We start from the raw sequence: 27,803 nt of genomic DNA, 5'->3' as shown, positions 1-27,803 counted from the left end.
CTTGATCCCTATATTATCTGAATGTACATAATAACCAGTAAATGTTTTACAATGCCATGTTATCAAACCTGCAAACTGTTCTGTTTAATAAAATCTTTGCGCTCATGGGTTAGATGAAGTCATGACGTATGCGATTGACGAACGTGTTTACACAATACCCTCCTTCAAACGCCCGGTGGCGCTGTTGGGCGCTTTATCATGTAGATGCCCAGTCTACCTCCAGCAGAGAGCAGTGCGTGGTTGGATGTGAGCGCCACCGACCTGTCTCTACTTCCAGATCGAAGATGGCGGTGTCGGTGTTCCCCGGCGTGCGGCTCCTCTCCATCGGAGACGCGAATGGAGACATACAGCGACACTCAGAGCAGCAGCCCCTGCGGTTAGAAGTCAAAAGCACACAAGATGCTGCCCTCATCAATCTCTCCAATGGTGAGTTGACCTTTTCTGTAGCTGCTCCTCGGATGTTCGGCCTGCCTTAACTGCCAGTGCTAATGCTATGCAGTGCTAATGCTTATACAGCTAATCTGGTAGCATTAGCCACCAAGAAGCTAATCCGTCTTGAGAGACCACGTCGCCTCCCCCTGGGTATCACGAGGGAGCCCTTAAAAGTCCAGTTTTTTCGTCGTCCGATGGGGCTTTTGATGCTTGTTAAACTCTGGCTCCACAAGTTCACCGCCTCGGAGAGCTCGACAAAAATACAACGCAACACATGCAACGTAGCTTAACGTTAGTTAGTCGCACCAATAAGCAAGGGCAGCTAAGTAGTGTGTAGTTAAATGCTAGTTAAACAATGCCACTAGCCCGGTCTCAGCAATGATGCGCTAACGTGCAGCAGACCTGCTCGCCTCTAACGTCTTTTGCCCTTGATGTTTATCGCTAACTGTTATTTTCTCATATAAATATGCCCATTTCTTTTGTAAATGAACCTCTCCGGTTTGTCCCAAAGAGACACAGGTAATGTTATTTTTATGTTTAGCTTGTGTATTAACGTTGGCGTGTCTGGGTTGTTTCGGAGCAGAGGGCATCACTCGTGAGTGCTGCCCCGCCACAGTGCTCTGCTGTCCGGGCGGCTGCATTTAGCCAACATCCCGTTCTGTAAGAAAGCGGTAAACACATACACTTATAAATATTTTACTTTTTAAAGGGAAAAGCACTCTTTGCGTTTTGGGTTGCGTAGCGAGACCGGGCCCTCATTACTTATGCATTCATCTTTGTTCTCATTGGAACAATAGCCGGGTCCCCCCCCCCCCGACTTCCTTGTTGTGTGGCGGCAGCGTCCGAGCGAGCCGCCCCGCTCCTCCGCAGCTTTTCTTATTCAATGGGATGTCCCGCTGAAAAGGAGCAGCTGCGCAGGCCTCCTCTGCTGTGATCTGTGATCCTCACGTTATAGAAAAGCACACGGACGTGTACTGTAGTACTTTGAGCAACTCTGCATCAACACATCTCTTGCAGCACACATTAAAAGGTGCACTTTAATTTAGGCCCTTAAAAATAAAAGTAATATGATTCAAAAAGGAAAAAAATATATGTAAAAGGTGGGTAGCAAATATTGTGTTAAGTAGCCAGGAATAATTACATGTACATTACAAAGTGTGTATGTTAAAGATTTGGATAGGGTTGTCTGAAAAGATCTTCTGCTGTGCCACTGAAAATGATATCGCTATGAAGATGAATGGTCTGCCCTTTTAGGTGAGTGAGAAGATATTCTCATGTATCGGAGTGGTTGCTAAAATGTAAACGAACAACCTAATAATATAATTTCCTCTGTGCTTAATATAAACTGATTAATCTATCCAGTCAGTTTTGTATTTTGTTGCCTCAGCTGTAATTGAAGTCCTGTCTTTGAAAACCTCTAGAATATAAAGCAACAGCAATAAGGTGAACTGACATTATACATCAAAGTCTGTTTACAGGTCAGGTAGAAGGTTTGCCAAGCACAGGCTGTCAGAATTTTTGCCATCGACTTTTTTATACCAAGGTAAAGTCACATTTTGATGGAGGAGGCGTGGAGACTGACTGAATGTTAAGAGGTGTGGATCTTTGATCTTTGATACAGTCAGATAAATCTGAACTCATTTTAATTTAGAAAGTGCTTTCAACATTCAGACTACAACAGTCTGTAACATAAAAAGCTGCGTCTCTTCAATACCTGTATCTGCATGACACCTTAGCACAAAAAACTTTCTCAGATTTTACAGCGCCTTAGTTCTTGGCTGATGAGCTGGGCTCACTCTGTGTCAGGATTGCAGACGTTAGCTCAGGATGAAAATGGCTAACGGGGTTCCTCAAATTTGTTATATTACCAATATATTACATTTTGATGAGGCAGATTTTACACATATCTCCGCCTTATCTCCCAACCTTTAAAAATAACATTAGCCTAATATTTGCCCACAGTTAAATGCAAGACAGTGATGTTGCAACACAATGATTACCTGGAACCGGAAAAACCAACGATCAATATTAGTAGGCTGTAATTTTCTAGGCTGCAAATTGCTAATATGTTTTGTCACTGCATCGATACAGAATCTTCCACGTCGGCATAGTGATGCATCCTAGAATTGGGAAATTCCCACACGTCTACTGAACGTGATGTTAACCGGTGCAGGGAATTTTGCTAATATTTAACCAAGTTTAATTAACCGATTCTGTCAAGACTTCCCTCTGTACTGTGAAGGACTTTAAGGTTGTGCATGAACTCACAGTGGGTTCTAATCCACAGTCCCCCAACATGGGCCGAGGTTGCCGAAAGATTTATTCATTTTTAAATTTTTTGTACATTTTAAAGGTTACGTTTTTATGTTTTGAGACGAGAAATAAATAAACGGTGAAATCACCACTCTAAAAACTCTTTCAATGTGTCTGCATTAAACATGACTGCTCATATTTGCCATCATTAGAGTAACATTACACACTTTACAGCAGTTATGTTTTCCAGATTCACAGCAGTCACAAACGCAGGCAGCCAGAGCAAGCAGCGGAAAGATTTGTCAATAGAACTTAGAGAAACACAGTTCAAGATGAGCAAATCTGACTTAACAAAAAGAAAAACATATATTTAACTTAATAGCATACTTGCTTTTCATTCATTGTTTATTTTATTTGTTTTATTTTATTATTAATCAACACAACTGTAGCCTACAACTGCTGATCCTGTATTATTTCGCTCAACATTGATATTGGTTCATACGATCTTTTACATCACTTTTATTTGTTTTGTCAGGTTGTAAAAATAAATTCTTAAAACATATCTCTCGTGTCATTTATAGTTGAAAAGTGTGTGTCCATGATGTATGAGTGGGCAGGAAGGGGTACCATGACAAAAAAAACCCACTACGAAGTTTGGAAAATCAGCAGCTTCTGCTTTTTCCACCCTGTCATGTTCAGGTCCTGAAGTCTACAGCTGCTTATTCAGTCTAATGCTAAGCTGTCAGCAGCAGGCTAGCATGTAGCCACCCCATTCAATCTCGTACATGTTTATTGATGATGTAGAGCAGCAGAACCAATAGTGGCGTATGCCTATCTGTGTGACAGATGAGCTGTGAGAGTCGGTGTGATTGAGACCGCAAGAAAAGCAGTAACAAGGAAACGGCTTAGTGGGGGAAAAAAAAGTGAAGTTGATCCTATTCAAACATGACAGCTGCGCTAACTCATTTAGTCAAGGTTCAAAATATTGTCAGGACAGAAGGCTCATTTCTCTCACTGAATTGCAGAAGCAAGCAGAGGAAGAGGGAAATGTCAGCATTTTGTGTGTAGAACTTTGGCCTTCTCTGATTTTATTTAATAGAGGTACTTTTATCAGAACAAGAAAGAGAAAATATCCTGCGTAGTCATTAATAGGCATGTCCACTGATTTTTACACACACAATGTCAGTTGTACTGAGCGTTTGGAAGCAGTTGTTTAATGTCTTCCTTGGCTCTGATAGAGGTTTGTGTTGTGGGATTGGGCTGTGTGACAAACTGGAGGGCAGGCGTTCAAAAGATGTAGGCATTTTACAGGCAGGGAGTCTCTAACTGACAAAAATAAAATATTTATTGCATTATGGGAAATGTACGTCATGTTTTAATAATCATGCAATTCATAATTTTATAATTTCAATGTTTTACATCACCATCAGGTAATGGTGACGAGGGAAAATGTTCCTCAGCTGGAGTGTGCCGTCTCGTGTTTGATGACCTTAGATCAGAAACACAGAATCAAAAATTCTTTATTGATCCCTGAAGGGAAATTTGTTAGATATGTGTTTGGGGAACATGAACATCATTTACCCAAAGTAGAAATAAATGCATGCAATCCTGGATCATCTGTATTTGTATTGATAAACATGTTTTGTCACATTGTCACCAAGTGTCTGTCACCTGGTCAACAGTGCAAGTGGCTGGTAGCAGAAGTGAGGTGTGGCTGGCGTCTTTTCCAGAAGATGCAAACATGAAGTGCTGCTCTTAATCCCTTAATATGTGCTGGATTAGCACAGGCTGCTTTGAGTCTGTACTGGGCCTGCTGCACGACCAGGATGTTTTTCCAGCCTGGAGAAGTGTTTGCACGGGCAATAATAACATTGATGTTTTTAAGTTTGTACTAGTTGTTCCTTCTGCTGCTCTCAACACACAGTCATCGTTCATTCTTGCACAGTTAGGAAACCAACTTCCAAAGAGTGAAAAATCCCATCACACTAAACCCTCAAGCATTCTGCTTTATCATTCTTTTATTGCGAGGGAGTTGCATGCTTTCATGTCGCTGGCTGCTTTACATCACACTGTAATCTGTCAGTGACCTGCCACAGGAAGGAAAGCAAGTCTGCAGGAAACATGGAGTCACCTTACTAACTCCTTTGTTATCTAGGCCATCTTTATTAAGCAAAATAAATGTTGTGTTAAAAAAAAATCATATATATATATATATATATATATATATATAATATAATATAAAATTCTTTTGGCATGCTTTTTTAAGGAACCTGGGAGTAGTGTTGTCAGTTTTTAGTTTGTGGTCTGTTGTATGAGCTTAAACCGGTTTGCAAACTGACTGAACCGGTATATGTCATTGTGAGACATTCTGGCAAAGTAAAAGTAGCCCACATCAGATTCCTGTGCCGATGGCGCTAAATCCAACTTTTATTACATTAGTAATAAGCAATATGACAACATGATTTACATAATGATGTTTGTTTTATATCCTAGTGGATAACCAGAGGCTTCAGGGCTGAAATTGGTCTTTGATGCTGTGTATCTTGCCTGTGTGCAAGATAGATATTACTGACTACGGCAAATAAATAGACAGATGGTTGAAAATCTGCAAAGTTGAGGGATATGTTTTTTTTGCGTTCTTTACATTAATAAAGGAGACCTATTATACTGCTTTTCCAGTCCTATATTGTAGTTCTGAGGGACGGACTAACTTTTGTACATTTTATGGGACAAAATACTGACACTTTGAAATGTGTTTTTCTCAACTTGAACAAAGTTAAACTATTTATTACAATAACTTTAGTAAAACAGAACAAGGGGTGTGTGTTGCTCTCAGGAGGAGACGGCTAAAAGGAGCTAATACTGGCACACTGGATCTAAATCTACATGAGTCCACTGCAGAGCCTCTATCCACAACCTGGAGGAGGAACTAGTGTAAATGAGTCTATTAGTATATTATAACATTAAATAAAGAGTATAATGTTCAGTTAACAGTATACTATTAGTATAATGTTAATATATTAATTACTATATTCATTATAATTTCATGTAATAGTATACTATTTTACCACTAGGTGAATATTAAATCCAGTTACCGCTGTTTCATTCTCTAATTTGTTAATCCAAAGTATTAACTTGTTAATCACATTGTTCAACATTTAATGATTTACTGCAGCACATCAAACTTTTTCTAATGTCCCGCCCCATCCAGGCTGTGATTGGTCAGTTGACGAGAAGTGAGTGACATTGGCTTTATGAAAAGTTGAAAAACAAAAGGCAGCAGTACAGCTAAGGTTAACTGGCCAACGATCCAAAGCCAGACCTTCTTTATCTTATCCCTGTTTTCTTCTGTCTTACCGTTTTTTTGCTGTCGACAACACGTAACGTTAATGTAACCACCGGCATTTCTCCCGGTGCTCCGGTGGCGAGTCCGGATATGTTTTGAACGATTAGGGGCGGGGAGGTTACGGTGTGGGGAGAGATAATGAGCAGACTGCAGTGCAAACTGAGAGGAGAGTCTCTCACATACAGCACACCTTTTCTGCTTAAGTTGTACACTTTTTGCAGTTATTTAATTGCACATAACTAATGCGATTATATTAATCGTGCAGCCCTAAAACTGGTTAGACAGCAACACTGATCATCAGCACCTCACCTACACCATTTTTCAAGCTCTTAAAACGAGACCGAACTTCATACTACAGCTCTCTAGTGTGCGTGTCCGGTGGAGGAAGATAGAGGCTGCGATGTATTCAGTGTTGTGTAGAGTCTGAAATTTTTATCTCAAGCCAAACGTGTGACTTGTAGCAAGAAAACCGTCTCTTTGGCTGTCATATGAAATGTTGAAACACATTTTTAAAACTAAAAATGCACTTTTTCTAATCGGTAGTTCTGTTTTGTTCAAACTTGGCCATTTACAGCTTGTCTTCAGGACTTTGTATTACTTTGTATTAAATGGTGTGATCTCCAGAGGACCCTCATCATATTTATCCAGTAAAAATTAAAGTTCAAGCAGCATTTGCACAATCATTTTTTAAATTAATTTAATTTTTTTAATAGAAATTCCGGTGACTGTAAGAAAGTATGTCCCATGTTGTCCTAACTCTCTCTGTCCCATCCCTTTCTTTTCAGGAGAGGAGGCGAGTGTGTTCAAGTGTTCAGTTTCCAGGGAGACAGAGTGCAGCCGCGTGGGGAAGCAGTCATTCATCATCACACTGGGCTGCAACAGCGTCCTGCTACAGTTCTCCTCACCTGCAGGTACAAACACCCCCACACCATAAGACTGTTTCATGCTGTATGAAGGTAACACACACACATCCCATGTGTGAGCCAAAAATAGTTGTGTGACTGTAATGTCTGCTGGAAACAAGTTGCTAAATGTGCAACTCCCAATGAAGAAGTGATTCCTATGGAACCAAACATTAGGATAATGTCTCATTAATGTGGTGATTTAGAGTTTAGGTATTGTATGCCTGCGTTGCTCAGTGGCCATTTTTAAATACCCCCGCTCCAGCATCACATGTGGCTTTGTTTTTAACCTCCGAGTGAGCCGACGTACCAAAGTTTGTTATGTAAGCAGTGAGCCTGGGCTTCCCACACACTTGGTACACTTTCCGTGGAGTGTGCAGCAGGCGTAATGAGTCTCATCCCACACTAGCATACACAAACACCCTTTTATCCCGATGAATATACTGAAGGTTTGCTGAGCCCCTCCCCTGAACAGTAATTGTCCAATCACAGTTTAGCAACTGTAACCACACTGTGCGGGCCTGTGGAGCTTAAAACTTTTCTACATGTGAAGCTGTGTATGTGTGGCTGTAGTAACAGAGATACTCCCTATAGAATGTGTTTGGATGCTGGTTTCTCATTTTTTATCCTCCCAACCCACTGAGCGCTCACAGAGCAAAGTGTGTAAGGAATAGATCCAGCTGTTTATTTGCAAATGTTAGCACGCCCAGCTAAGTAGCTCTCTAGCTACAGCAACAGGTCAGTATTACTTTCAAGGCCAAGGAGAATACCATTAATTATCTACATTAGTTACATTAAACAAGCCCCGTTCATGATAAACTAGAAATATAAACCCTGCCTTGCTTGTCCCAAGTGTGTAAAGCTAAGCATTATGTTGACATGAGTCTAGTCTTACTTATTCATACTTATAGCACTAGGAATAACTAGCTATGCACTGCAATACAAGGACAAAGCTATTTCTTCATTTCCATGTCTTCTACATGAATCACCAACTGCTGAAGGCTGGCTTTCTATAGTAATCTTTTCCCTTAAAGGTTCAACATTCAACATAACTGTCGTAATACTTTCTGATTGCACTGTGTATGTGTTGCTGTCTTTTGTTTAATGTAGGGTCCAATACAGGGATGCACCAAGCCAACTTTTTCAGTCACGATACCAATAACTAAGCTTTATGGTACGGGCCAATGCCGAGTACCGATCTGATACCAGTGTGAAATGAATAAACTGTATTCCTCGTTATGACATTCTAACTTAATGCACTGTGGGGAAGACACTGACACTCCGTGTTTTATGTGTAAGGCAACATGGGCTTTGAGTCAGTATCAGGCTGATAGCTGATATCAGGATCGGCTTGGTGCATCCTTAGTATAAAGTATGACCTATAATTGTTCATGTTTGTGTGTTTATGTTCTGCTTCAGACTTTCAGTCCTTTTATAACGTCCTGAAGAACAGTCGTGGGCATCTCAGTGAGCGCTCAGTCTTTAGTGAAAGAACAGAGGAGTCCTCTGCTGTTCAGTACTTCCAGGTGAGAGGAGCACGCACGCACAAACACACACACACACACACACACACACACATACACCACCCCAACTTCATAAAAGATGGTGAATATACAGTAGACTTGAAACTTTAATTTCTGGCACAGCATACAGTTCTGCTCTGTAAATGACACTTCATTGTTCTCATATTTTAAGTTGGTCTCATAAAGACATTCCATTTGTGTGCATGCCAGGAGGCATGTGACAGTCCTCTGTCTAAACAGAGAATTTCTTTGCATACAGCCAGTCAGTTAACTGAAAGTGTTTGTTTTGAACTATTTGCATAAAGCCAGTGCTGATGATGCTGCTGTCAGACAACACGCTGCCATGCCACACAAGAAGAGCCTCAGACTTTAAGCACAACACACATCAGCATTGTCTAGCCAGTGTCTCCTTTTCCCACAAACCTGGACACGTCTTGTCCTGGACCCTGAATTGCTAAAAAAGCTACCAGTCACAGAGAAAGAGTGCCCCCTGCTAACATCATGTCGCATGCAAGATGGCTAATTAGCTAGTTAGCCATAACACAATGAAAAAGCTGGTACAACCTGTACCAGAAATGTTGGTCTCTCCAGCTAGTTCTCAGAAAAGGTTTGCTTACATTGTGTGTCTGTGCCCAAGCTTGCCCAGCTGTCAGTCAAACACTGAATCATAATCAGACACAGGCTACAGTGTAGACAACACAAATTTACACACTATGAACAAAAACAATGTAGACATATTGACAAATAGTGCAGTGAGCAGAGTGCAAAGGATGTATATACAATATGACAATATAACAGTATGAACAGCACTGAAATAGAGAATGGTGAATAAATAAGTGGTAACCAGTAAATGGGTGGCTGATTAGAGTTTCCTGACTCAGGAAATGTCCTGACTGGAGGGCAGGTTGGACCGATGATCTTTTCTGCAGTCCTGACTGTCTGTTGTAGTCTGCTTCTGTCCTTTTTGGTGGCAGATCCAAATCAGACAGTGATGGAGGTTCAGAGAACAGACTGTCCCGTCCAATCAGAGGCTTGGAGGATATCTCCTGAGATCTGTTTTTTTTTCTTTTAGTAATAAAAATTATTAACTGAAAACTTGAACATCACAATGAAATAATTTCTGACAGCAAAACAGGATGACTATTGCAATGTCTTATATTTTACTTATTGAAATATCCAGATATATTTGTTTTTCCTTACAGAGTCTGCTTGCATGACACAGACTTCATGTAAATAAATTCATCAATGTATTGAATTTTGTATTTTATTGTTATTCTCTGCAGTTTTATGGCTACCTCTCCCAGCAACAGAACATGATGCAGGACTACGTTCGGACAGGAACTTACCAACGGGCTATTCTCCAGAACCACACTGACTTTAAGGATAAGGTAACCTTTTAAAACAGCTTGTTAAAGAGCTAACAGCTGATCTGTTTTTTTTGTTCTTTTCAATTAGAAACAAGACCAGAATATGACCTACATTAACTAACGTTAAAGACCAACTAAAACAAATTCTAATTAGTGCAGTTGAACAGTCACCAAACCCCTCCCTTGAACAATTATTGTCCAACCCTAGATAGCATGTCCAGCTATGTAACTTACTACCTAGAGTGTTAATCGAGTTACCTCCAAGGTCAAGGAGCATTTCATACCACCTGGATACTATCAGAGATCTTTATTGGATTTGGATATGTTTGTACCCAGCCAATGTTATTCAAGATAGCAGTGTTTGCCAAACATATTGGTTAGGCCTCATTCTGTAAGTATTGTCTTTTTTTTAAAAGTCCAAACCTAAAATAAAAACCCTAATCCCAATCTTTTAACCAGCCACTTCCACACTGTTGAAGTTGTTCCCCTTTCTGGAACTCTTTCTCTGTGGAGCCGGTAGCAGTGTTACTTTCGCTTTCTGCCATGCCTGTTGTTGCGTAATGCCAGCATGTTAGAATATATTGTTACCACAATATTAATTTTAACAATTTAACAATAACACATTTTGGTGGTTAATCTGCCCCTGTTATTATTTTAAACTGCATTTTTGCCAACAGAGAGTTGAGGAAAAGGCTCATGTTTTGGTGTATTTAATTATTGATTGAGTGATTTCATTATCACTCCATTTGCTTCAGTTTCTTCTAAATCATTGATCCAAAGTTCATGTGATTGATGCATACCTGTAATTGTTGCTGTGGGTGACGGTGTCTTCTTTCCTCCAGGTGGTGCTGGATGTCGGTTGTGGCTCGGGGATCCTCTCTTTCTTTGCAGCCCAAGCTGGAGCCAGGAAGGTCTATGCTGTGGAGGCCAGCACCATGGCACAGCACGCCGAGGTCCACACACACACAGATCAACGCTAATATGAATTTATGTTTTGAATGGCTTTGTTGATTGGGGTCCTCATTCTGACCAATCCCAAGCAGGATTTCCGGCTGTAGTAAAGGTGTGCTCTGCGTTACAGGTGCTGGTGAACAGCAACCGTTTAGGGGAGCGTGTGGTCGTCATCCCGGGGAAGGTAGAGGAGGTGACGCTGCCTGAGCAAGTCGACATCATCATCTCGGAGCCCATGGGCTACATGTTATTCAATGAGCGCATGCTGGAGAGCTACCTGCATGCCAAAAAGTTCCTCAAACCCAATGGTGAGGAGGTTTGGGGCACAGAAGAAGGGCATATGGGGAAATATGTGTGATGGTAGAGTGGAGGGTAAAAGACCGCTAAAGGGCACAGTAAAGTAGCAGCAGAAACAACTTTTGCACTCTTGCCATCTGTTTACAGTTGATCTCAGATTTCACTTAACACAATGAGGCCACAGTGAGGATAGTCAAATATATATGAGGCCATGTGTTAATGTTAATGGTTTGATTCTGCCTTTACGTTAATCTTACTTTTGACCGGCTCTCCTGTGTGTTTCAGGTAAAATGTTCCCAACTATTGGTGACGTCCACCTGGCCCCATTCACAGACGAGCAGCTCTACATGGAGCAGTTCACCAAGGCCAACTTCTGGTGAGTAGGGAGAGAGGCTGTGAGGGAGGGTGGGAATAGAGGGGCCATGGTTTAGTGGCCTAACACCCGAAACAAGTTTCATAGTTTATACCGATGGCCTCCTATCAGTCCCCTCTCCAGTGAAGGAACTTAAGCTGGAGGTAACATGATGCTTCAGCAGTCTGAGTCAAATCAAGGGTGTCTTCAACGAGTGAGTTTTTTTCTTGGATGGTACTATGGATGTGATTGAACGTGTATCCGTCCCGAACCGTTTTGTTCCTCCCTTGTATAAATGAGCACAAGCTGCGGTTTGGGAATTTTTTACTTTTTCACATCTAGGAAGCCTAAAGTGGCACACATGAGACCATGCACCCCCATTTGATAAGATTTGGTTCAGGGTCCCCCATCTGATAGGAGTTTTGCTTTTAAATGTTTTATTACAGAAAGTGTATGAAACTCATGACCAAAGTAAGCATGCATTCTGTCATTTTGTTACATGGATGGAATTATAACCAAAATAAATGATTCCCATTTTTGCTGAGGACCCCCTGGAACCCCCTCAGGGACCTCCCGGGGGTTCCCGCACCCCGCTATGAGAACCTTTTTGTTCCAATCACTGACTCCAGCTCCCTCTGAGGCAAGGCATTCTCACCCCAAGTGCTAACACACCCACACATCTTTGTTTGTCCCAACAGCCGTTCTGTACTGTTCTTAAAAAGGTGTTGGTGTCTGATCCGGCACACATGCAGCAGGAAGATTGTGGTTACCTTTGTTTTGATTGTTGCAGTCATCTTTATTATGATGCGACGACACATTTACTTGACCAGTCACCATTAACAAACTCACACTCTTCATTTGGTATCTTGTAGCTACTTCTTGGAGACACAGCAAACACAAAGTGAAAGCAGAGCGTCCTCGGTTACATTTCAGACTGGTTTGTCTGCGTGTCTTTGGTTGACCGACTGGTTCTGTAGTATAACAAGCAGTTGGTGTTTTCATGCTCAAAGTAGGCACTTAGAGGTGTGCCTGCATGCTGGTTCTCCTCTCTCCCGACCATTTCTATTACCTTCATTAGCAGTTTGATTTTGATGAGCCTCACGGGTGCTCATCTCTCCTGGTCAACCAGAGGCAGAGCAGCCACAACAGGACATTATGCTAAAATTAGCTAGTTGACCTACTGAAGTAATTTGTAACTTTAATTTGAGACAGAGCGCCCATTTTACTTGACTAAGAAAACACTGTGCCTCAAGATCCAAGTATATTAATTCATCATTCACCAAAACCTGTTGTTTCCGTCTTCATTAAACATTAGGAATGCTGATTTTTTTTAAAAGCATTTTAAACATTCTTCGCTGCCTTTGTTGGCACATTGCTGCTCTTCTTTGCATGTAACTGCCACCAACTTTTGATCAATGTGTAATTGGTGAATGAATCTGGATGACTTTAGCTGTGTACTTACTCATTCAAAAAATCGATTATTTAAATGTTAATTGATAAAGTAATGTTGACGGAACGCAAAAGGTTGAACTCGAGGAGGTGCAGCGCCCGGATCGTGGCGTGCACATAACAAAGAGACCAGTGTTCCCCCTGTATTCGTCACACCTCCGCTGTGGAATGAATGACCACCCTACTAAAATGTCACACAATCATTAATATCAGTGCGCAAGTGATGATTTTAACTCGCGCACACTGTGCGAGAATGGTGACATTCAACGCTTAGCAGCTCTCTGTGTATCCTGTGCGTGAGGCCGAGGGACTGGGAGAGAGCGAGTGGCAGGACACGACGGTGAAAGTTAGCAGAGAAAAATATTAGCAGTAAGTTTCAGCCTGGCAGTAAATGTGGAGTGTAGGTCACTGTGTCTCCGTTAAAAGTCTGTAGTTTTCCCAACTGCTGGAAACATGAATGCAGTTAGTGATAGCTAACATCATCCTTGTACAGCACGTTTTTGGCTGTTCTGTAACATTAGTTAAATTAGTAACAAAGTAATATTAATTAGCTCAGCTGTATGTCATTACTAACTTACCTACTTGCCCAGGGTTGAGAACATCAGGTAGAAGCTTAGACTAAACTGGTGTACAGCTCTGTGTTGAACACATACTGTACATCTTGCTAATTATATTTCCGTTTTCAGAGGATTCTGGCAACTGGTTATTAAAGAAATGGAGGACCATGGAGCTGAGGTTAATGAAGTAAATTAGGGATGCAAACCAGTCCTTTTAAGCTAATTAGGAGATGTTTCTCTTGGATTTTAATGCCCAAATGTAATGCTTAGTAATTATTCAGATGATCCTGTATAGAAAGAAATTATGCTAGGTTCCCACCCCTAGTTCAGCCCCAGCAATTTCACTTGAATCCACCTGTATCCTAAAATGTTTCTCAAAATCAGGAGCTGCAAGGACAGGAGCAGAACATACTATATATATATATATATTTTTTTTTACACAAGTTAAGCAGCATTACAGTGGGGGGACCAGACAAAAAGAGGTTCGTCAAATGAGCCACCACAGTGGAAAAAGTTGCTGCAAATACTGGGGTAATACTCCACTAACCCCAAGAACCGCATCGACTCTTTACTGGATGCTGGCACAGCATATTTATCATGTCAGTGAAATAGTTTCAGTTATTGTCCTACTTTTACTCTCTCCCTTCCCAATTCTATCAACCATCGTTCTCTCATGCTCAAATTGTAGTCTTTCCTTCTCCATTTTGCTTTTTCCTTCTCTAGCTGCATATACTGCTCAAATGACAAAGTCCTGACAAAGAGCTCTGACACTGTTGGAGCCACTGAAGCCTGACCTACCTCCAAAAACTTTGCAGATACAGTAAGCCCCCACAACAGTGCCCCTTACCTCAGCTTTTTTGGTATCTTTTCAGTTTCTAAAGCCCTAATAAGCAGAATCAACAAAATCTGCTTATGTAAAAGAGTTAAAGAACCATGACAGGGTCCTTTTTTTAGAAACTTAGCGACCTAACTTTTAATATGCTCAGAATCCATGTCACTAGAGATAAAAGCTTGAAATGCATCCCAAAAGAATAAAACACGGCAGTGTGAGTAACGGTACACAACCACAGGGAGATTGATTGAATATGGAATGCCCCCCTTCTAACGCCTAGTACAAACTGACCAACTGCAGTTAGTCTTCATGTCCACACTGGCGGTGGGTATGCACCCGCAAACCGTATATTTATTGGGGATGACAAACTGCCCCAGCCAAAGCTGTACCATAACACAGTAATACCCAAAAGAAGTCAAAGCGGGTATGGAAACATTAATCATTACATGTCCTAAACGTTTAACAACCAACCTGTTTGTTTTTATTGTGTTATGATGTTTAGTGTATTTCATGTTCATGCTTTTGCAGAGTTCAACAAAGTTACATTACATGGTTCAGTGTGTGAAGGGTTTCATACAAAGTAAATATGCTGTAACATGGTTTTGCTATATTTGAGCTCTAAGTAGTATTTCAGGAAATTAAATTTTTGGCCACAACAATCGTTGCATGAAAATATGATGCTGCCACATGTCTAGATCGATGTTCCACTCAGTAAGTTACATTCATTGCAGGAGCAGTAGATCATTTTTTTAAGAGGATTTTGTTTTAAGGAAAGGTTTAGTTGGTTGAAACATTTTCAGATTGTGTCGAAAATATGGTTGCACTCTTGTAATTATTGACGTGGGATCAATTAAAAATTAAAATGTGATTTTCATCTTCGGCCCTCAGGTACCAGCCCTCCTTCCACGGTGTAGACCTCTCTGCCCTGCGGGGGGCAGCAGTTGACGAGTATTTCCGTCAGCCAATTGTGGTACGTTATCCACACACACAGAAAGATTTTTACACTTGTTAGTGTTGTATGCACACAGCAAATGTCCAAGCAAAATGAGTGTGGTATTGGGGTCTTAGAGGGTCAGGGACCCCCTGCGTGTGGTCTGGAATATTATTCTCAGGTTAACAAACACACATGAGCTCCGATCTTCCTCCACAGGACACATTTGATATCCGTATTCTGATGGCCAAGTCGGTTAAACACACAGTCAACTTCCTGGAGACCAAAGAAGAGGATCTTTACAGGTGTGTGTGTGTGTGTGTGTGTGTGTATTCTGTAAATATATATTTTAAATGTATGTGTCATACCCAGTTTCATTAATATGTTTCTTTCCCTGCTGTTTCTTTGGGTCCCAGGATAGAGATTCCCTTTAAGTTCCACATGATGCACTCAGGCCTGGTGCATGGCCTGGCTTTCTGGTTTGACGTAGCGTTTATGGGATCAGTGTAAGTCGGCCAGTCACTGATAGACGCATGTTATCTGAATAAATGCTTTTTCATTAGTCCAACACACTTGTCTTGGCCTTACACCAGCACTGCTCTTGCGCCCTCTCTGCAGGATGACAGTTTGGCTGTCCACAGCACCCACAGAGCCTCTCACCCACTGGTACCAGGTGCGCTGTCTGCTGCAGTCTCCCCTCTTCACCAAGGCTGGGGATACGCTGTCCGGCACTGCGCTGCTGGTGGCCAACAAGAGGTATGATGGCATGTTGGTACACCCTGTCCTTTCAGTGGTTTCATATTGTGGTCTTCAAATTATTCCCCTTGAAACTGGAGGCAGAGAGCATCCGTTTCAAAAGTCAGACTGAGTAGAGTTGCTCTTGAAATAGTAAACTTGCAACTGGTAGGGAGCTAGAAACCAAGAAGCGTTAAAGACAAAACAAAAATAAAAATGGAACTTAAAACTGTGAAACAAGGGAATAAAATTAATAAATTTGTGCAACAGAGTAAACAACAAAGCAATTTAAGGTTCAAGGTAATTTATTGTCATTATGCAACACGAGGTCGCACTACGACATGTTGTCCAAAAGTGAATAGCAGTTACATCAAAGATCATGGCACTTCGACAATTTACCAAAGCTGCTGACAAGTTAAAGGACGTTCAAAGTCTCTATCTCTTCATTTGTATCCATGGTAACCACAAGGGAGAAAGTCAAGTGATTGTACTAGTTTCACAAGACTCATCAATCTTCCAGCTTCATAAAAATGTGATCAAATCAAAAACTTCTCTCATGGGGTGTATCGTTACATGAGAAGTGGAAAGATGAGATTATGAACCAACAGGGCTCCTCGCATATTTATTTACTACAATGTAATATTACAGTACACTCAGGAATGCTTAGTTTTTACACAGAGGACTGAACAACTTTTAAAAAAGATCAGTCAATTATTTTGACTGATACTGCAATTGCATTATGATTTGCGATATTGGAGGGAATTACAATTTTTACATAATTATTCTCATTTTCATAGAAAAACATATTTAAATGATAGTGGTGGGATTTTTTTTTGCAGGGACCTGTACCAAACAAACACGTTTTCTTAAGTCTGTAGAATATGATGTGTGGGCCAGGACATCTCTGCAGCATGACAATATTTAATGTAAAATTATATTTTGACAAACATTTTGCATTTATCAAGTAATGCACATCCTACGATTTGGAAATTGCAGTAGACCATATTTCGATAAGATTTTAATTAATTGTTCAGCCAACATGTTTTAAAAGTACCTGTACAAAACATGTTAATTAATGAGCTGTGGTGGTTGGTGGATTGTGTTAACTTTGGACAGAGCCAAGATAGCGGTTTCCCTGTTTCCAGTCTTTGTGCAAAGCTAAGCACACCGGCTGCTAGCTGTAGCTTTGTATTTAACAAATAAGCGTTATTTCCCAAAATAAGGCCCTGGGCCACCACACAGTATCACCAAGTCAGCGTTTTGCTGATAAAGCTACAGGCTCTCACCTGCATGGAAACAGCAATTACAAAAAAAAGGGTTTTTAAAATATTATTAATGCAAAACATCACATTAGTAATAATGTTAATATAATCATACATTTTTGTCAATTAATACAGTAATAATTTGTCAGTTAATACACATCTGTTCTGCTTCCCAACAGACAAAGCTACGACATCAGTATTGTTGCCCAGGTGGATCAGACAGGATCAAAGTCCAGCAATCTCCTGGACTTGAAGAACCCCTTTTTCAGGTGAGTTGGTGTCTTGACCCCAGTTAACACACCTGGATCCGGCTGGCACCATTTAACGGTTGAGGTGGGGAGCACTGTCTCTCTGTCTCTAATTTGTGTGTGTGTATGTATTCATTAGGTACACAGGCTCCACCCCAAACCCCCCTCCTGGCTCACACTACACCTCCCCATCCGAGAACATGTGGAACACGGGTTCGGCCTACAGCATGAATCAGGGGATGGCTGTATCAGGTGAACACACACATAAACACTGGTAGATGAAACACATCCTCCATGTGTTTACACGGGGCACCCAGCTTCAGGTTTTCCATCTGTCAGGGATTTTCAGTAGTGTTATGTTTCAGTATCAGAAACAGAAAATGAAGACAACAGACCTGGTCCATTGACCTTAGAGATACATAGTGTAACTTGAACTGGAGATGGGTGGTCACCTTAGACTGTAACTAAAGATAGACAACATGACAGCTCCCCAAAGGAGAAGCCAAAACACCTGGATTGTCCCCTGGTGGCTGGCTGCAGTACAGGTCATAAACCCCGCCCCCTCCATGTCAGCGGATGGGGGCCAAACAAACCAAGATCCAAAGATGGTTTCTACCATTTTACTTAATTCACACCATGTTAATGTTTGTTCAAGTGTTGATTTCTCTGAGTTTGGTTTTAATTAGTTACTTGATGCTATAAAAAGGAGCCCTGCTTGCGATTGAGTCGGCTGGGTGAATGGGCAGGGCATGACTGTGGCTCCAAATGATGTCACCAGCACAAGATGGCCTACAGTCTGTGTCCACGAGTGTTCTCTCCACAGAGAGGGGAAAACGGCTCTCCAAAAGCTGCGAGCTGTGTGTTTATCATACTGACCAACATCTTGATTCCTGTCAGATTTATGTCCATGTGTGGGCCAGAACTACTACAACTGATCTGAGAATATTGATTCATTGATTAACTGAAAGTATTTATTATTAAGAGCATATTCTTATAAGTCAAAAAGCTCTGTCCACTACGGGAACTTAATAGCACGTAACCTGGAGCTTCCCATGACATGAACCTGTGTAGGGTCTTGGGGTTTAGAGGGCTTAAAGTTTGCCAGCACTGTGTCAGAGTTCCGGTAAGGTGAAGCCCAATAATGCATCTGGCCGCGCTAGTTTAAGAAAAGCACTGCAATAAATTGGCTATTCAATTGTTTTCATATCATCATTGCGATCTTTTGACCAGTTGGCCTATTTTGCCTCATACACTGTTAGAGACCGACTGAAGAATGAGTATTGAGAATTTTGAAAGATGGGTGTATTGGATGTTCTTTATGGCTTTCAAAGTTGTGTTTGGACTTGGATACAAATACTAGACTGGTTTCCAACTGAGGAAACGTTTTGGTGGTGGTGTTTTTCTGAAACGGGTCATGATATGCGCCACAGCGGTCATAGGATTCCACCTGCTTGTAGCCCTACAGCTCCTACGTGTTTTTAGGATCTTATGCCACTGTTGCTGCATCCTGCCCGATCTGTACTGTGCATGTGCAACTCTGAACAGATGAGAAGAAAGTGAGATGCCTCACTTGCTAGCTACTTCTATCATAAACTCTGGAAATCTTTTTGTTTTAATTCAACGCATTCACACAAATCTTACAATTCAGCTGACATTTGAGCCACAGGCAGCTGTACTACAACTACTCTTTGGTGGACACTCACACTTGTGTTTTAACGGAGTAACTACACTTTCAGATATAGACCTTAAAACCATTGTTATGGTTCAATGTTAAATATGATCTGAAAAATCTACCGACAAGTCTGGAAATTTTTAGATGGCCTTTTGAAAGACTTGAATAACAGGATTCACTCTCCCCTCAACCACATTAACTAACAATTAGAGAAATCAAAGTATGCATTGAATAAATTTATACAGTTTGAAGAACATTTTACAAATGCCCAAAACTGAAGAACACGTTGGGGCCACCTACTTCTTCCTTGTTTTCTGTATATTGCCATCTGTCATAATGGGTTGGTGAGTAAAATGCAGATTTATTTTTTTTGTGTGGAGCCTCCTGATGATGATGATGATGATGCTAATGCTGTCACATGGTGTCACCAGGCCCTACGTTGAGGAGAGCTGTACATTATGAGAAAGTTGAAAATGCAATAAATGTTGATTAGTTTGTTTTCTGTCTCTCCCCTCCAGGGATGCCTGCAGCTTATGACCTCAGTACAGTCATTGGCAGTGGCCCGTCAGTGTCTCACAACAACCTCATTCCCCTGGGTACGAATCACTCCTCCTGACTTCTCAGCATCTCATGGAACCTAATGTAGTGGGGAACAGACAGAAGAACGTCTGCAGTGCAGCATGAATTTGGAGACATGCATGAAAACTATTTATGTTTGAACTCAGATGTTCATGTTTTGATCTCTAATGAGCACTGTATGACACTGAGAACAGTGACATGATTGCTTGGCCAAATATTTTTCTCACCACAAAGCAGAAACAACATATTCTGTGGGACTGTGAGTTTTAGGAGAAGAGAGCTTTTTACCCAAACCTCTAACTTAACGTTTAGTATCAGATTAGTATGTGAAAATCAGAAACAGCTTTATTGCTAAGTAGTTTCAACACATACGTTTGCTTTGGTGAGTGGTGATATACAAAAACCTATAGAGACTATGTGCAACATGGCTTTTTACATGTGCAGTGGAATGGCTCTGTTCATGATTTTATAATTAAAATGTTCTACACATGAAACTTCAAAGCCTTTCATGTCTTCACCCCTGAACAACAACACTACTTCTCCCATTGTTCATACACAATGTATTCCTACCACTTTTAGTGCTTACACTTCAGCCAGCACTTCACTTCAACTGCTCCTTTCTGTCAGTACTGACTACTGAAACCTCCCACTCAGTTTATCACCTACACCTCAAGTGACACTTCACCTCGATTCAGGGCTTTATTTTTATCTGATCCTCCCCTCAGTGCTTACACTTAAAATTGACACTTTAACTATTCCAGTTCTTTCAAATGTCTGCAAATTTTAAGCAACGAGCACAGCTACGTGTTCATAAGAAAAAACAGTCTTTTGTGTTTTAGACAGAGTCTCTGTCAGCTGATTGGTTGAAGGACAGTTACAGGTTGCACTACTGTTGGCTGATGATTGTGTCTGTGGTGCGAGGGACTCTTATGGCACATATCTTGTGTTTTGTAGCTACAAATGGGAAGCAACAGGCTACAGTCTGTTGTAGTGCTGCACATATTAACTGTGCTTTCCTCTCTAATTGGTCACAGTGAACACAGGAATTGTAAACCACACCCACTCCAGGATGGGCTCCATTATGAGCACAGGAATTGTCCAGGGTTTGTCCACCTATCACTTTATAAAAACACCACTGTACAGAAACACAAGCAATGAAATCAGTTTGTCTTGCTGAACAGAAATTTACCACACAAGCATCTTCAGTGGGAATGTTGAATGTAATGCTTTGTTCTTCCTTCTAGGAGCCACTACGGGCCAGTCAGGCCCCAGCAGCAGTGGTACTTACTATCCCGTCACCAACCAGTTCACCATGGGGGGCGCTGCCATCTCCATGGCCTCGCCAATGGTCATCCCCAGCAACACCATGCATTACGGCAGTTAAGACGAAGACCTTGCAACGACCTCTTCGTCCTCCCCGCCCCTGCATGATGAGATCCCCCAACCCCTTCCAGTGGAGCCCCAAAGTCCACTCCCACCCTTCAAACCCTGACTGACCCACCAACCGCAGCCAAAACCAATATACCAAAACCAGTGCTGTGTGGCACTCCCCCTCTTGTTCGTCATCCTCAGTCTACTTTGTTCAGTCCATCACTATATGAACGGTCGAACGCCCTCGTATCCGTCCAGACTCTTGTCTTGCTAACAGACCCCCTCTTTGATCCATTGGGAGTGGAACACGTGCATAGCTGAGATGCACTACAGTTATCATCTACCCCTTTCCTGGGTTTCGACCCTCCTCCCTCAACATGTATTTCAATCCCTCCTCTCCTCTTCTATGGGCTGTTTTTTTTTTTTTTTTTTTTTTTAAATGTGTCATGACCCCAAAGTGTTTCTTCAAACGCTTCCTTCTCTAAGACTCAAGTCGCTGCCAGATACCAGCATCAGTCCCTTCCTACAATTCTCCACACCTCTTTATCAGACTGAAGCTTCTCATTTGTACAGTAGGACACTATTCATCATCACCAGTCATCCCTGGGCTGCCGTCTCGGCTTTTCATATCTGATCCAGTCTTCAAAGCCCCTCTCCACTTCTCTCAAGAGACTGACTCATGCCAGACAAAACTGTTCCTTCAAACCACCAAAACAACATATTTTCCCCGGTTGCCACTTGTCACTCTGCTTTTGCAGATCATTTTGGTTTTAGGCAGAGGCAGTTATATCAGAAAGCTGAAGCCATCTGCATGCCTAGACACCCTAAGGAGTATGTGGAAGATATGCTTTTTTTGTGACCTGGACAAACTGACCCTCTGAGTTCTACTCATTACCCAATGTGTAGTTCTATTTAAAGGCAGTGTTGTTGGTGCATTCCACTAAGATTCACCTAAACCTCAAGTTTTGGGCATGGCTTGCTGGTCACCTTCCATGCTTAGAAATGAGATAAATAGGCACTGTAATGAACTGTGTGTGTGCTGCGGTCGTATGTTCCAGTCCTCTTTGCTAATACTTCACTGCATTGACTAGAAGTGGGCTCCATGCTAGCATGTTAGCATACGTCACATCAAATAAGTTAGCCTCATGGTATCACATGGTGATAGGCTGTGTAAACAAACTGATCTGATCTTTATACTGTATTTTTAAAGCTGCATAAGTTGATGTTTTTGACCACAATGGGGCAGGAGAACACGCCGTGAACACAGCACTGCTAGCACGCTCACCATAACAACTTTATAAGGTGATCCATCAAACAGTTACTACTCTATCTGTACCTCTATCGAGCAATACTCTGATCACCAGACAAACTAATGTTCAACATTCACTCTCCTTTGAGCTCTGTTTTGGACTCCAACTCCTGAGGAAGAAATATCTGGCGCTTCAGCTGCTAAACGCTCCTCTGTGTTCCCCAGCTAGTTGCTAACTGTTTCTATCTACTGTTTGGTGCTAGGCAGATGGCGGACAGTGGGTTTATCAGATCGTTTTCACTGAAAACAGCTGCTTGCTTCTGCTGGACACGTGGTTGATGAAAGCACTGAAAGGGAACCAAAACAGTCCATCTGGGGGGCGCTAATACCAAAACAATGAACTGAAAGATGCAAAAAAGCTACATAGAGCTGAGGGGAACTGCAGTGTTGGGTAGTAATTCTGTGGGTTCATCACTACAACTGACGCCTTTCACATTACACAGTCATTTGATCCCTTGTTAATCTGACAGTATTGATTAGTGCAATATGCTTGTACATCTTGCCCATGATGTGTTTAGCTAAGCTTAACAGCTATAAGCAGGGAAAAACTGCAACCCTGTCTAAAGTTTAAAATATACACCTCCCAACTACTCTAAAGCTGTCTTAAACACATATGTAAAAAATAAGACAGCTGGGTGTTGTGTGCTGTTAGCATCTCTGAAGTCCTGTCCTCGTGGTGGGGTTGCCAGTTTGGAGCACCATCCAAAGTGAGCAAAAAGTCTTTTTTTTTAATCTTCTCTTCCCAACCAATTAGTAAAATGAGTTGTTGGAAGGTATATTATGTAACATTTACTATATTCTGCTTCAGCTAGGTCCTATGACATCACATCTTAAGGGGAAAGTGTTTATAGCTGTTCTAAAAAGCCACGCTTGTCACGACCTCCTTGTGGCTGTATCCTGCTGCCCACCTGATCTGTCTTTGCAGTCCCAACGTGATGAATTGCACAACACTTTCAGCCTCTCCTTAAAAGCATTCTTGGTGTTGCCCCTTAGTTTTACACATAAAAAGTGACCGTAGTAGTTGTGTAAATATATAGAGAATATAGATAGAAATTCAAACCCTGCTTTCACACCTTCGTACAGTTAGCAAATTGCTGTTTTGAGTGGGCATGCCTGTGGGATTAGTTTGAGAAAGTTAAAAAGAAAATTGACAGATGGCCGGACAAGAACTTTAAAGCATACATAGGCCTTATGGGTAAGGCAGTCACCTGAGATACCAATGTATTAGGCACTAGTGGATGATTTTGGTGTGTTGTTGACACGGAAGGTGACCAATGGGACAGTCTGCCAAAAACATTGTTAAAGCTAGTCCTGTAAACCTAAAACACACCACCTGCTGCTCCCATTGTCTGTTCTCTTCACACTGTACCCAGTTTTTAGCTGAGAGGACATTGCAGCAGCTCTTTCCCAGCCAGTCATTTGTTGAACCAGATTGCTTCAGCACAGTTGGACGAGGAACATTTGGAGAACGCACCACTAAGGACCAATGACCCAGGTGGCAGCCAGCAGGCTGCTGGAATAAGAAAAGCTGCGGTGGATTGGCGGCGTTCTAGTTTACATCTTTGCTTTCTTTCCCTGCTTCTCACCCCAACCTCCATTGAGACTGAGAGACTGTCACAAAGAGACTTTAATGTCGAGGCGTGGGAGACAGGGCCACCTCCCTCCTCGTCTGTTCACTATGTATGACCTCCAACACATATCATGCCTGCAACACACCTGACGCCCTTGTCCCCTTTTATCAGTCAAGGAGAGAAAGACTGACACATGTATGCATTGCTTCCAGTGTCACCTCTGTTGGACTCTGTTTATTTGGAATTTATGAGTTAGCAAGTTTTAAGAGAGCTAAGAAAAATGTCTCTTTGTAGGATTAACCTTTTTGTTATCTTTATTTTGTTTTTTCTTTCACAAAAAAACAACAAACGATGAAAAAAAAGAGCGCAAATTAAATGTGGTGGAGATGTTCCAAAACCATCCTGGAATCAGGTGTTGTAGTACTTTAATTTGTTCCCTGTAGTTTGTTTAATATACTGTGGATACACCAGATGTTTAACATGTGGTAGCTAGCCTATACTGATCATGTCCTCTTTGTTGTGGAATCATTGCTCTGTGTAGTCAATAGTGGCGTCCACTTTTATCATGGAATAGTGTTTAGAGGAACACTGTGTCATGTTCTGTCATTTCTGTCTGTTGAGCAACCAGTAATAACACGTTTCTCACTGTCATCATCGACTCTTCTGCTCTACACTCAGCCGGAGAAAGGCTCCGTCCTGAATACTGTAGTGAGCTTTTTCTTGGCCCAGAATTTAAAAGCGTCTGCAACAGTTGCAAGTCTTATCCTTATCCTTAGTGTAAGTCAACCTTAGTCTTTATGGTGTGCACTTGTGTTCTTTAGTGGAGTCATGTCCTTTAATTAGTGATTGCTTCAGCTTAACATCTCTTGATATGTCAGAGCCAACAGCTCTAACTTTAAATTATGAGCCAGTAAATATCAAGCAATATTTGGAAACGAATAGTATTCAAGTAAAAATAGATGGGCCTAGTAATAGAACAGCTGGTAATACAATATAAAACAGGTTGGAGTTACGGTTGCTTTTGTTCGCTAAAAACTCGAAAGGCCACAAACACAATGATTCTTATTTTCAGGAAATTATACACTAATAAAATCATACTTAGAATATTAGATTCCATTTCTGCCAATATCCCCCTAAATATTACACACGGGTCCTTTTTTAAGTAGCTTCAAATTTCTCACACAAAGTCAGTGTGTCAGAGAACAGACCCCGAGAACACGATGTTCCCTTTTACACTGCAGTAACCTAACAGACCATTGACAGAGGTTCTGCTCTCGTTACACTGTTTTTGATGAGTTTTGTGGACGATTTCTTGGAACCTAATTTGGGCAGTGCACCGGAGGTTATGTAAATGCAAACGTCAGGGTGCTGGCAGGGCCATGGATCGTGACAGATGTGCCGTCAAATCACAACAAAGACGGCTACAACAAACAGTAAGCACCAGGACAACCAATAATATGCTAGTTGCCGTGTGAGGCTGTGCATGTTGAGCTAAATGCAAATAACAGTGTGGCGACATTTCAGCTTTTACTGATTAGTACTTAAGTACAGCTGAGGCTGATGGGAGTGTCTGTGCAGATATTTTGTCAGAAACCAAAGTGTTGGACAAATTAAAACACTGAGCTGATGATGGTGCTAGATGAAAAGTCAGGGGACACCTAAAGTTAATGGTATTGAAGTTAAGTTATCCTGTGGGGAACATTAATTTCACCACAATTCATCCAGTAGTTGAAGTTGTTCAGTCTTGATGAAAGTGGTCATCCATAGAGCCACACTACTAGTTTAAAACAAAAAGGCGTATCATAAGAGTCTTAAGAATCTGTCAGGAATGGGAATATAATGCAGAGCCAAACAGTTCAGGTTTTAGATTATAGAAAAAGAAAGGATCACAATGCATGTGGTTAAGTAAACCAAAAAAAGTGGTTGGATGTGCTAACATAAACATGAAAGAAAATTACCAGCAGGACTGTGGGTAACTGCAGTTTGCACGTGTAAGTGATTTATATGTGGATATTATTTCCAGAAAAAAAAAGAGTTCTCAGATGTCAAATGAATACTTTGCTTTCAGGCCAAGAGTTAGCTGACAAGATCAATACCACTCTGTGTATGAAGCTAATGCCAGCAGTCGGTTAGCTTAGCACAAAGACTGGAAACAGCTAGCCTGCCTCTGTCTGAAGGTAACAACCGAATATCACTGAAAAAGATGTAATCCTAATGTTTCTTTAAGGACTTCTGGTAGCTACAGTGGGGGAAAAATTTGATCCCCTGTTGATTTTGTACGTTTGTCCACTGACAAAGAAATTATCAGTCTATAATTTTAGTGGTAGGTTTATTTGAACAGTGAGAGACAGAATAACAAAAAATAAATAAATCTGAGAAACACGTGTCAAAAATATTATAAATTGATTTGCATTTTAATGAGTGAAATAAGTATTTGACCCCTCTGCAAAACATGACTTAGTACTTGGTGGAAAAACCATGTAATCACAGAGGTCAGACATTTCTTGTAGTTGGCCACCAGGTTTGCACACATCTCAGGAGGGATGTTGTCCCACTCCTTTGCAGATCTTCTCTTAAGTCATTAAGGTTTCGAGGACGACGTCTGGCAAGTGGAATCTTCAGCTCCCTCCACAGATTTTCTGTGGGATTAAGGTCTGGAGACTGGCTTGGCCACTCCAGGACCTAAATGTGCTTCTTGAGCCATTCCTTTGTTGCCTTGGCCGTGTGTTTTGGGTCATTGTCCTGCTGGATTACCCATCCAGGACCCATTTTCAATGCCCTGGCTGAGCAAAGGAGGATCTCCCCCAAGATTTCGTACATTTCCCTGTCCATCGTCCCTTTGATGCGGTAAAGTTGTCCTGTCCCCTTAGCAGAAAAACACCCCCAAAGCATTTTTCCACTCCCTGTTTGACGTGAGGATGGTGATCTTGGGGTCATTGGCAGCATTCCTCCTCCAAACACGGCGAGTTGAGTTGATGCCAAAGACCTCAATTATTGTCTCATCTGACCACAACACTTTCACCCAGGTCTCCTCTGAATCATTCGGATGTTCATTTGCAAACTTCAGACGGGCCTGTACGTGTGCTTTCTTGAGCGGTGGGACCTTGCGGGCACTGCAGGATGTCAGTCCTTCACAGCGTAGTGTGTTACCGATTGTTTTCTTGGTGCCTATGTTCCCAGCTATCTTGAGATCATTGACAAGTTCCTCCCCTGTAGTTCTGGACTGATTCCTCACTGTTCTCATGATCATTGCAACTTCATGAGGTGAGATCTTGCATGGAGCCCCAGACCGAGGGAGACTGACAGTTCTTTTGTGTTTCTTCCATTTGCAAATAATCGCACCAACTGTTGTCACCTTCTCACCAAGCTGCTTGCCGATGGTCTTGTAGCCCATTCCAGCTTTGTGTAGGTCTACAATCTTGTCCCTGACATCCTTGGACAGCTCTTTGGTCTTGGCCATGGTGGAGAGTTTGGAATCTGATTGATTGCTTGTTTCTGTGGACGGGTGTCTTTGATAGAGGTAACAAACGTGATTAGGAGCACACTCCCTTTAAGAGTGTGCTCCTAATCTCAGCTCGTTACCTGTATAAAAGCTACCTGGGAGTCAGAGACCTTTCTGATTGAGAGGGGGTCAAATACTTATTTCACTCACTAAAATGCAAATTAATTTATAAATTTTATATTTTTATCAGGATTTTTTTGTTATTCTGTCTCTCACTGTTCAAATAAACCTACCACTAAAATTATAGACTCATAATTTCTTTGTCAGTGGACAAACGTACAAAATCAGCAGGGGATCAAATCATTTTTTCCCCCACTGTACTTTCAGCCGAGTTTGCTGCTTGCTGGGAGAAGTAACCAAGT

At 41.6% G+C, this 27,803-nt stretch overlaps 1 protein-coding gene across 1 annotated transcript; it reads left to right on the top strand.

Moving 5' to 3' along the window:
- Positions 1–195: 195 nt before the first annotated feature.
- carm1 (coactivator-associated arginine methyltransferase 1) lies at positions 196–24,347 on the top strand. The gene is made up of 16 exons (XM_046070528.1): positions 196–426; positions 6,817–6,942; positions 8,353–8,459; positions 9,740–9,844; positions 10,666–10,776; positions 10,905–11,082; positions 11,357–11,447; positions 15,150–15,231; positions 15,412–15,497; positions 15,609–15,698; positions 15,811–15,948; positions 17,369–17,458; positions 17,577–17,689; positions 19,628–19,705; positions 20,723–20,791; positions 20,933–24,347. Exons 1-16 carry the CDS (start codon positions 285–287, stop codon positions 21,070–21,072), a joined length of 1,746 nt encoding a protein of 581 aa, XP_045926484.1. The 5' UTR covers positions 196–284; the 3' UTR covers positions 21,073–24,347.
- Positions 24,348–27,803: the final 3,456 nt, after the last annotated feature.

Source organism: Micropterus dolomieu, linkage group LG02 (assembly GCF_021292245.1).
Source record: "Micropterus dolomieu isolate WLL.071019.BEF.003 ecotype Adirondacks linkage group LG02, ASM2129224v1, whole genome shotgun sequence".
NCBI classification, from domain to species: Eukaryota; Metazoa; Chordata; class Actinopteri; order Centrarchiformes; family Centrarchidae; genus Micropterus; species Micropterus dolomieu.
The sequence above is the reverse complement of the archived record's forward strand: the minus strand, read 5'-3'. Positions and strand labels throughout refer to the sequence as shown.

Bases quoted from the DNA above. Each gene is read 5' to 3' on its own strand.
- carm1 (XM_046070528.1), top strand. From the start codon at position 285: ATGGCGGTGTCGGTGTTCCCCGGCGTGCGGCTCCTCTCCATCGGAGAC. The intron at 9,845-10,665 runs GTAACCTTTTAA...TCTTTCCTCCAG, and splicing joins ACACTGACTTTAAGGATAAG to GTGGTGCTGGATGTCGGTTG. The intron at 15,949-17,368 runs GTATGATGGCAT...GCTTCCCAACAG, and splicing joins CTGCTGGTGGCCAACAAGAG to ACAAAGCTACGACATCAGTA.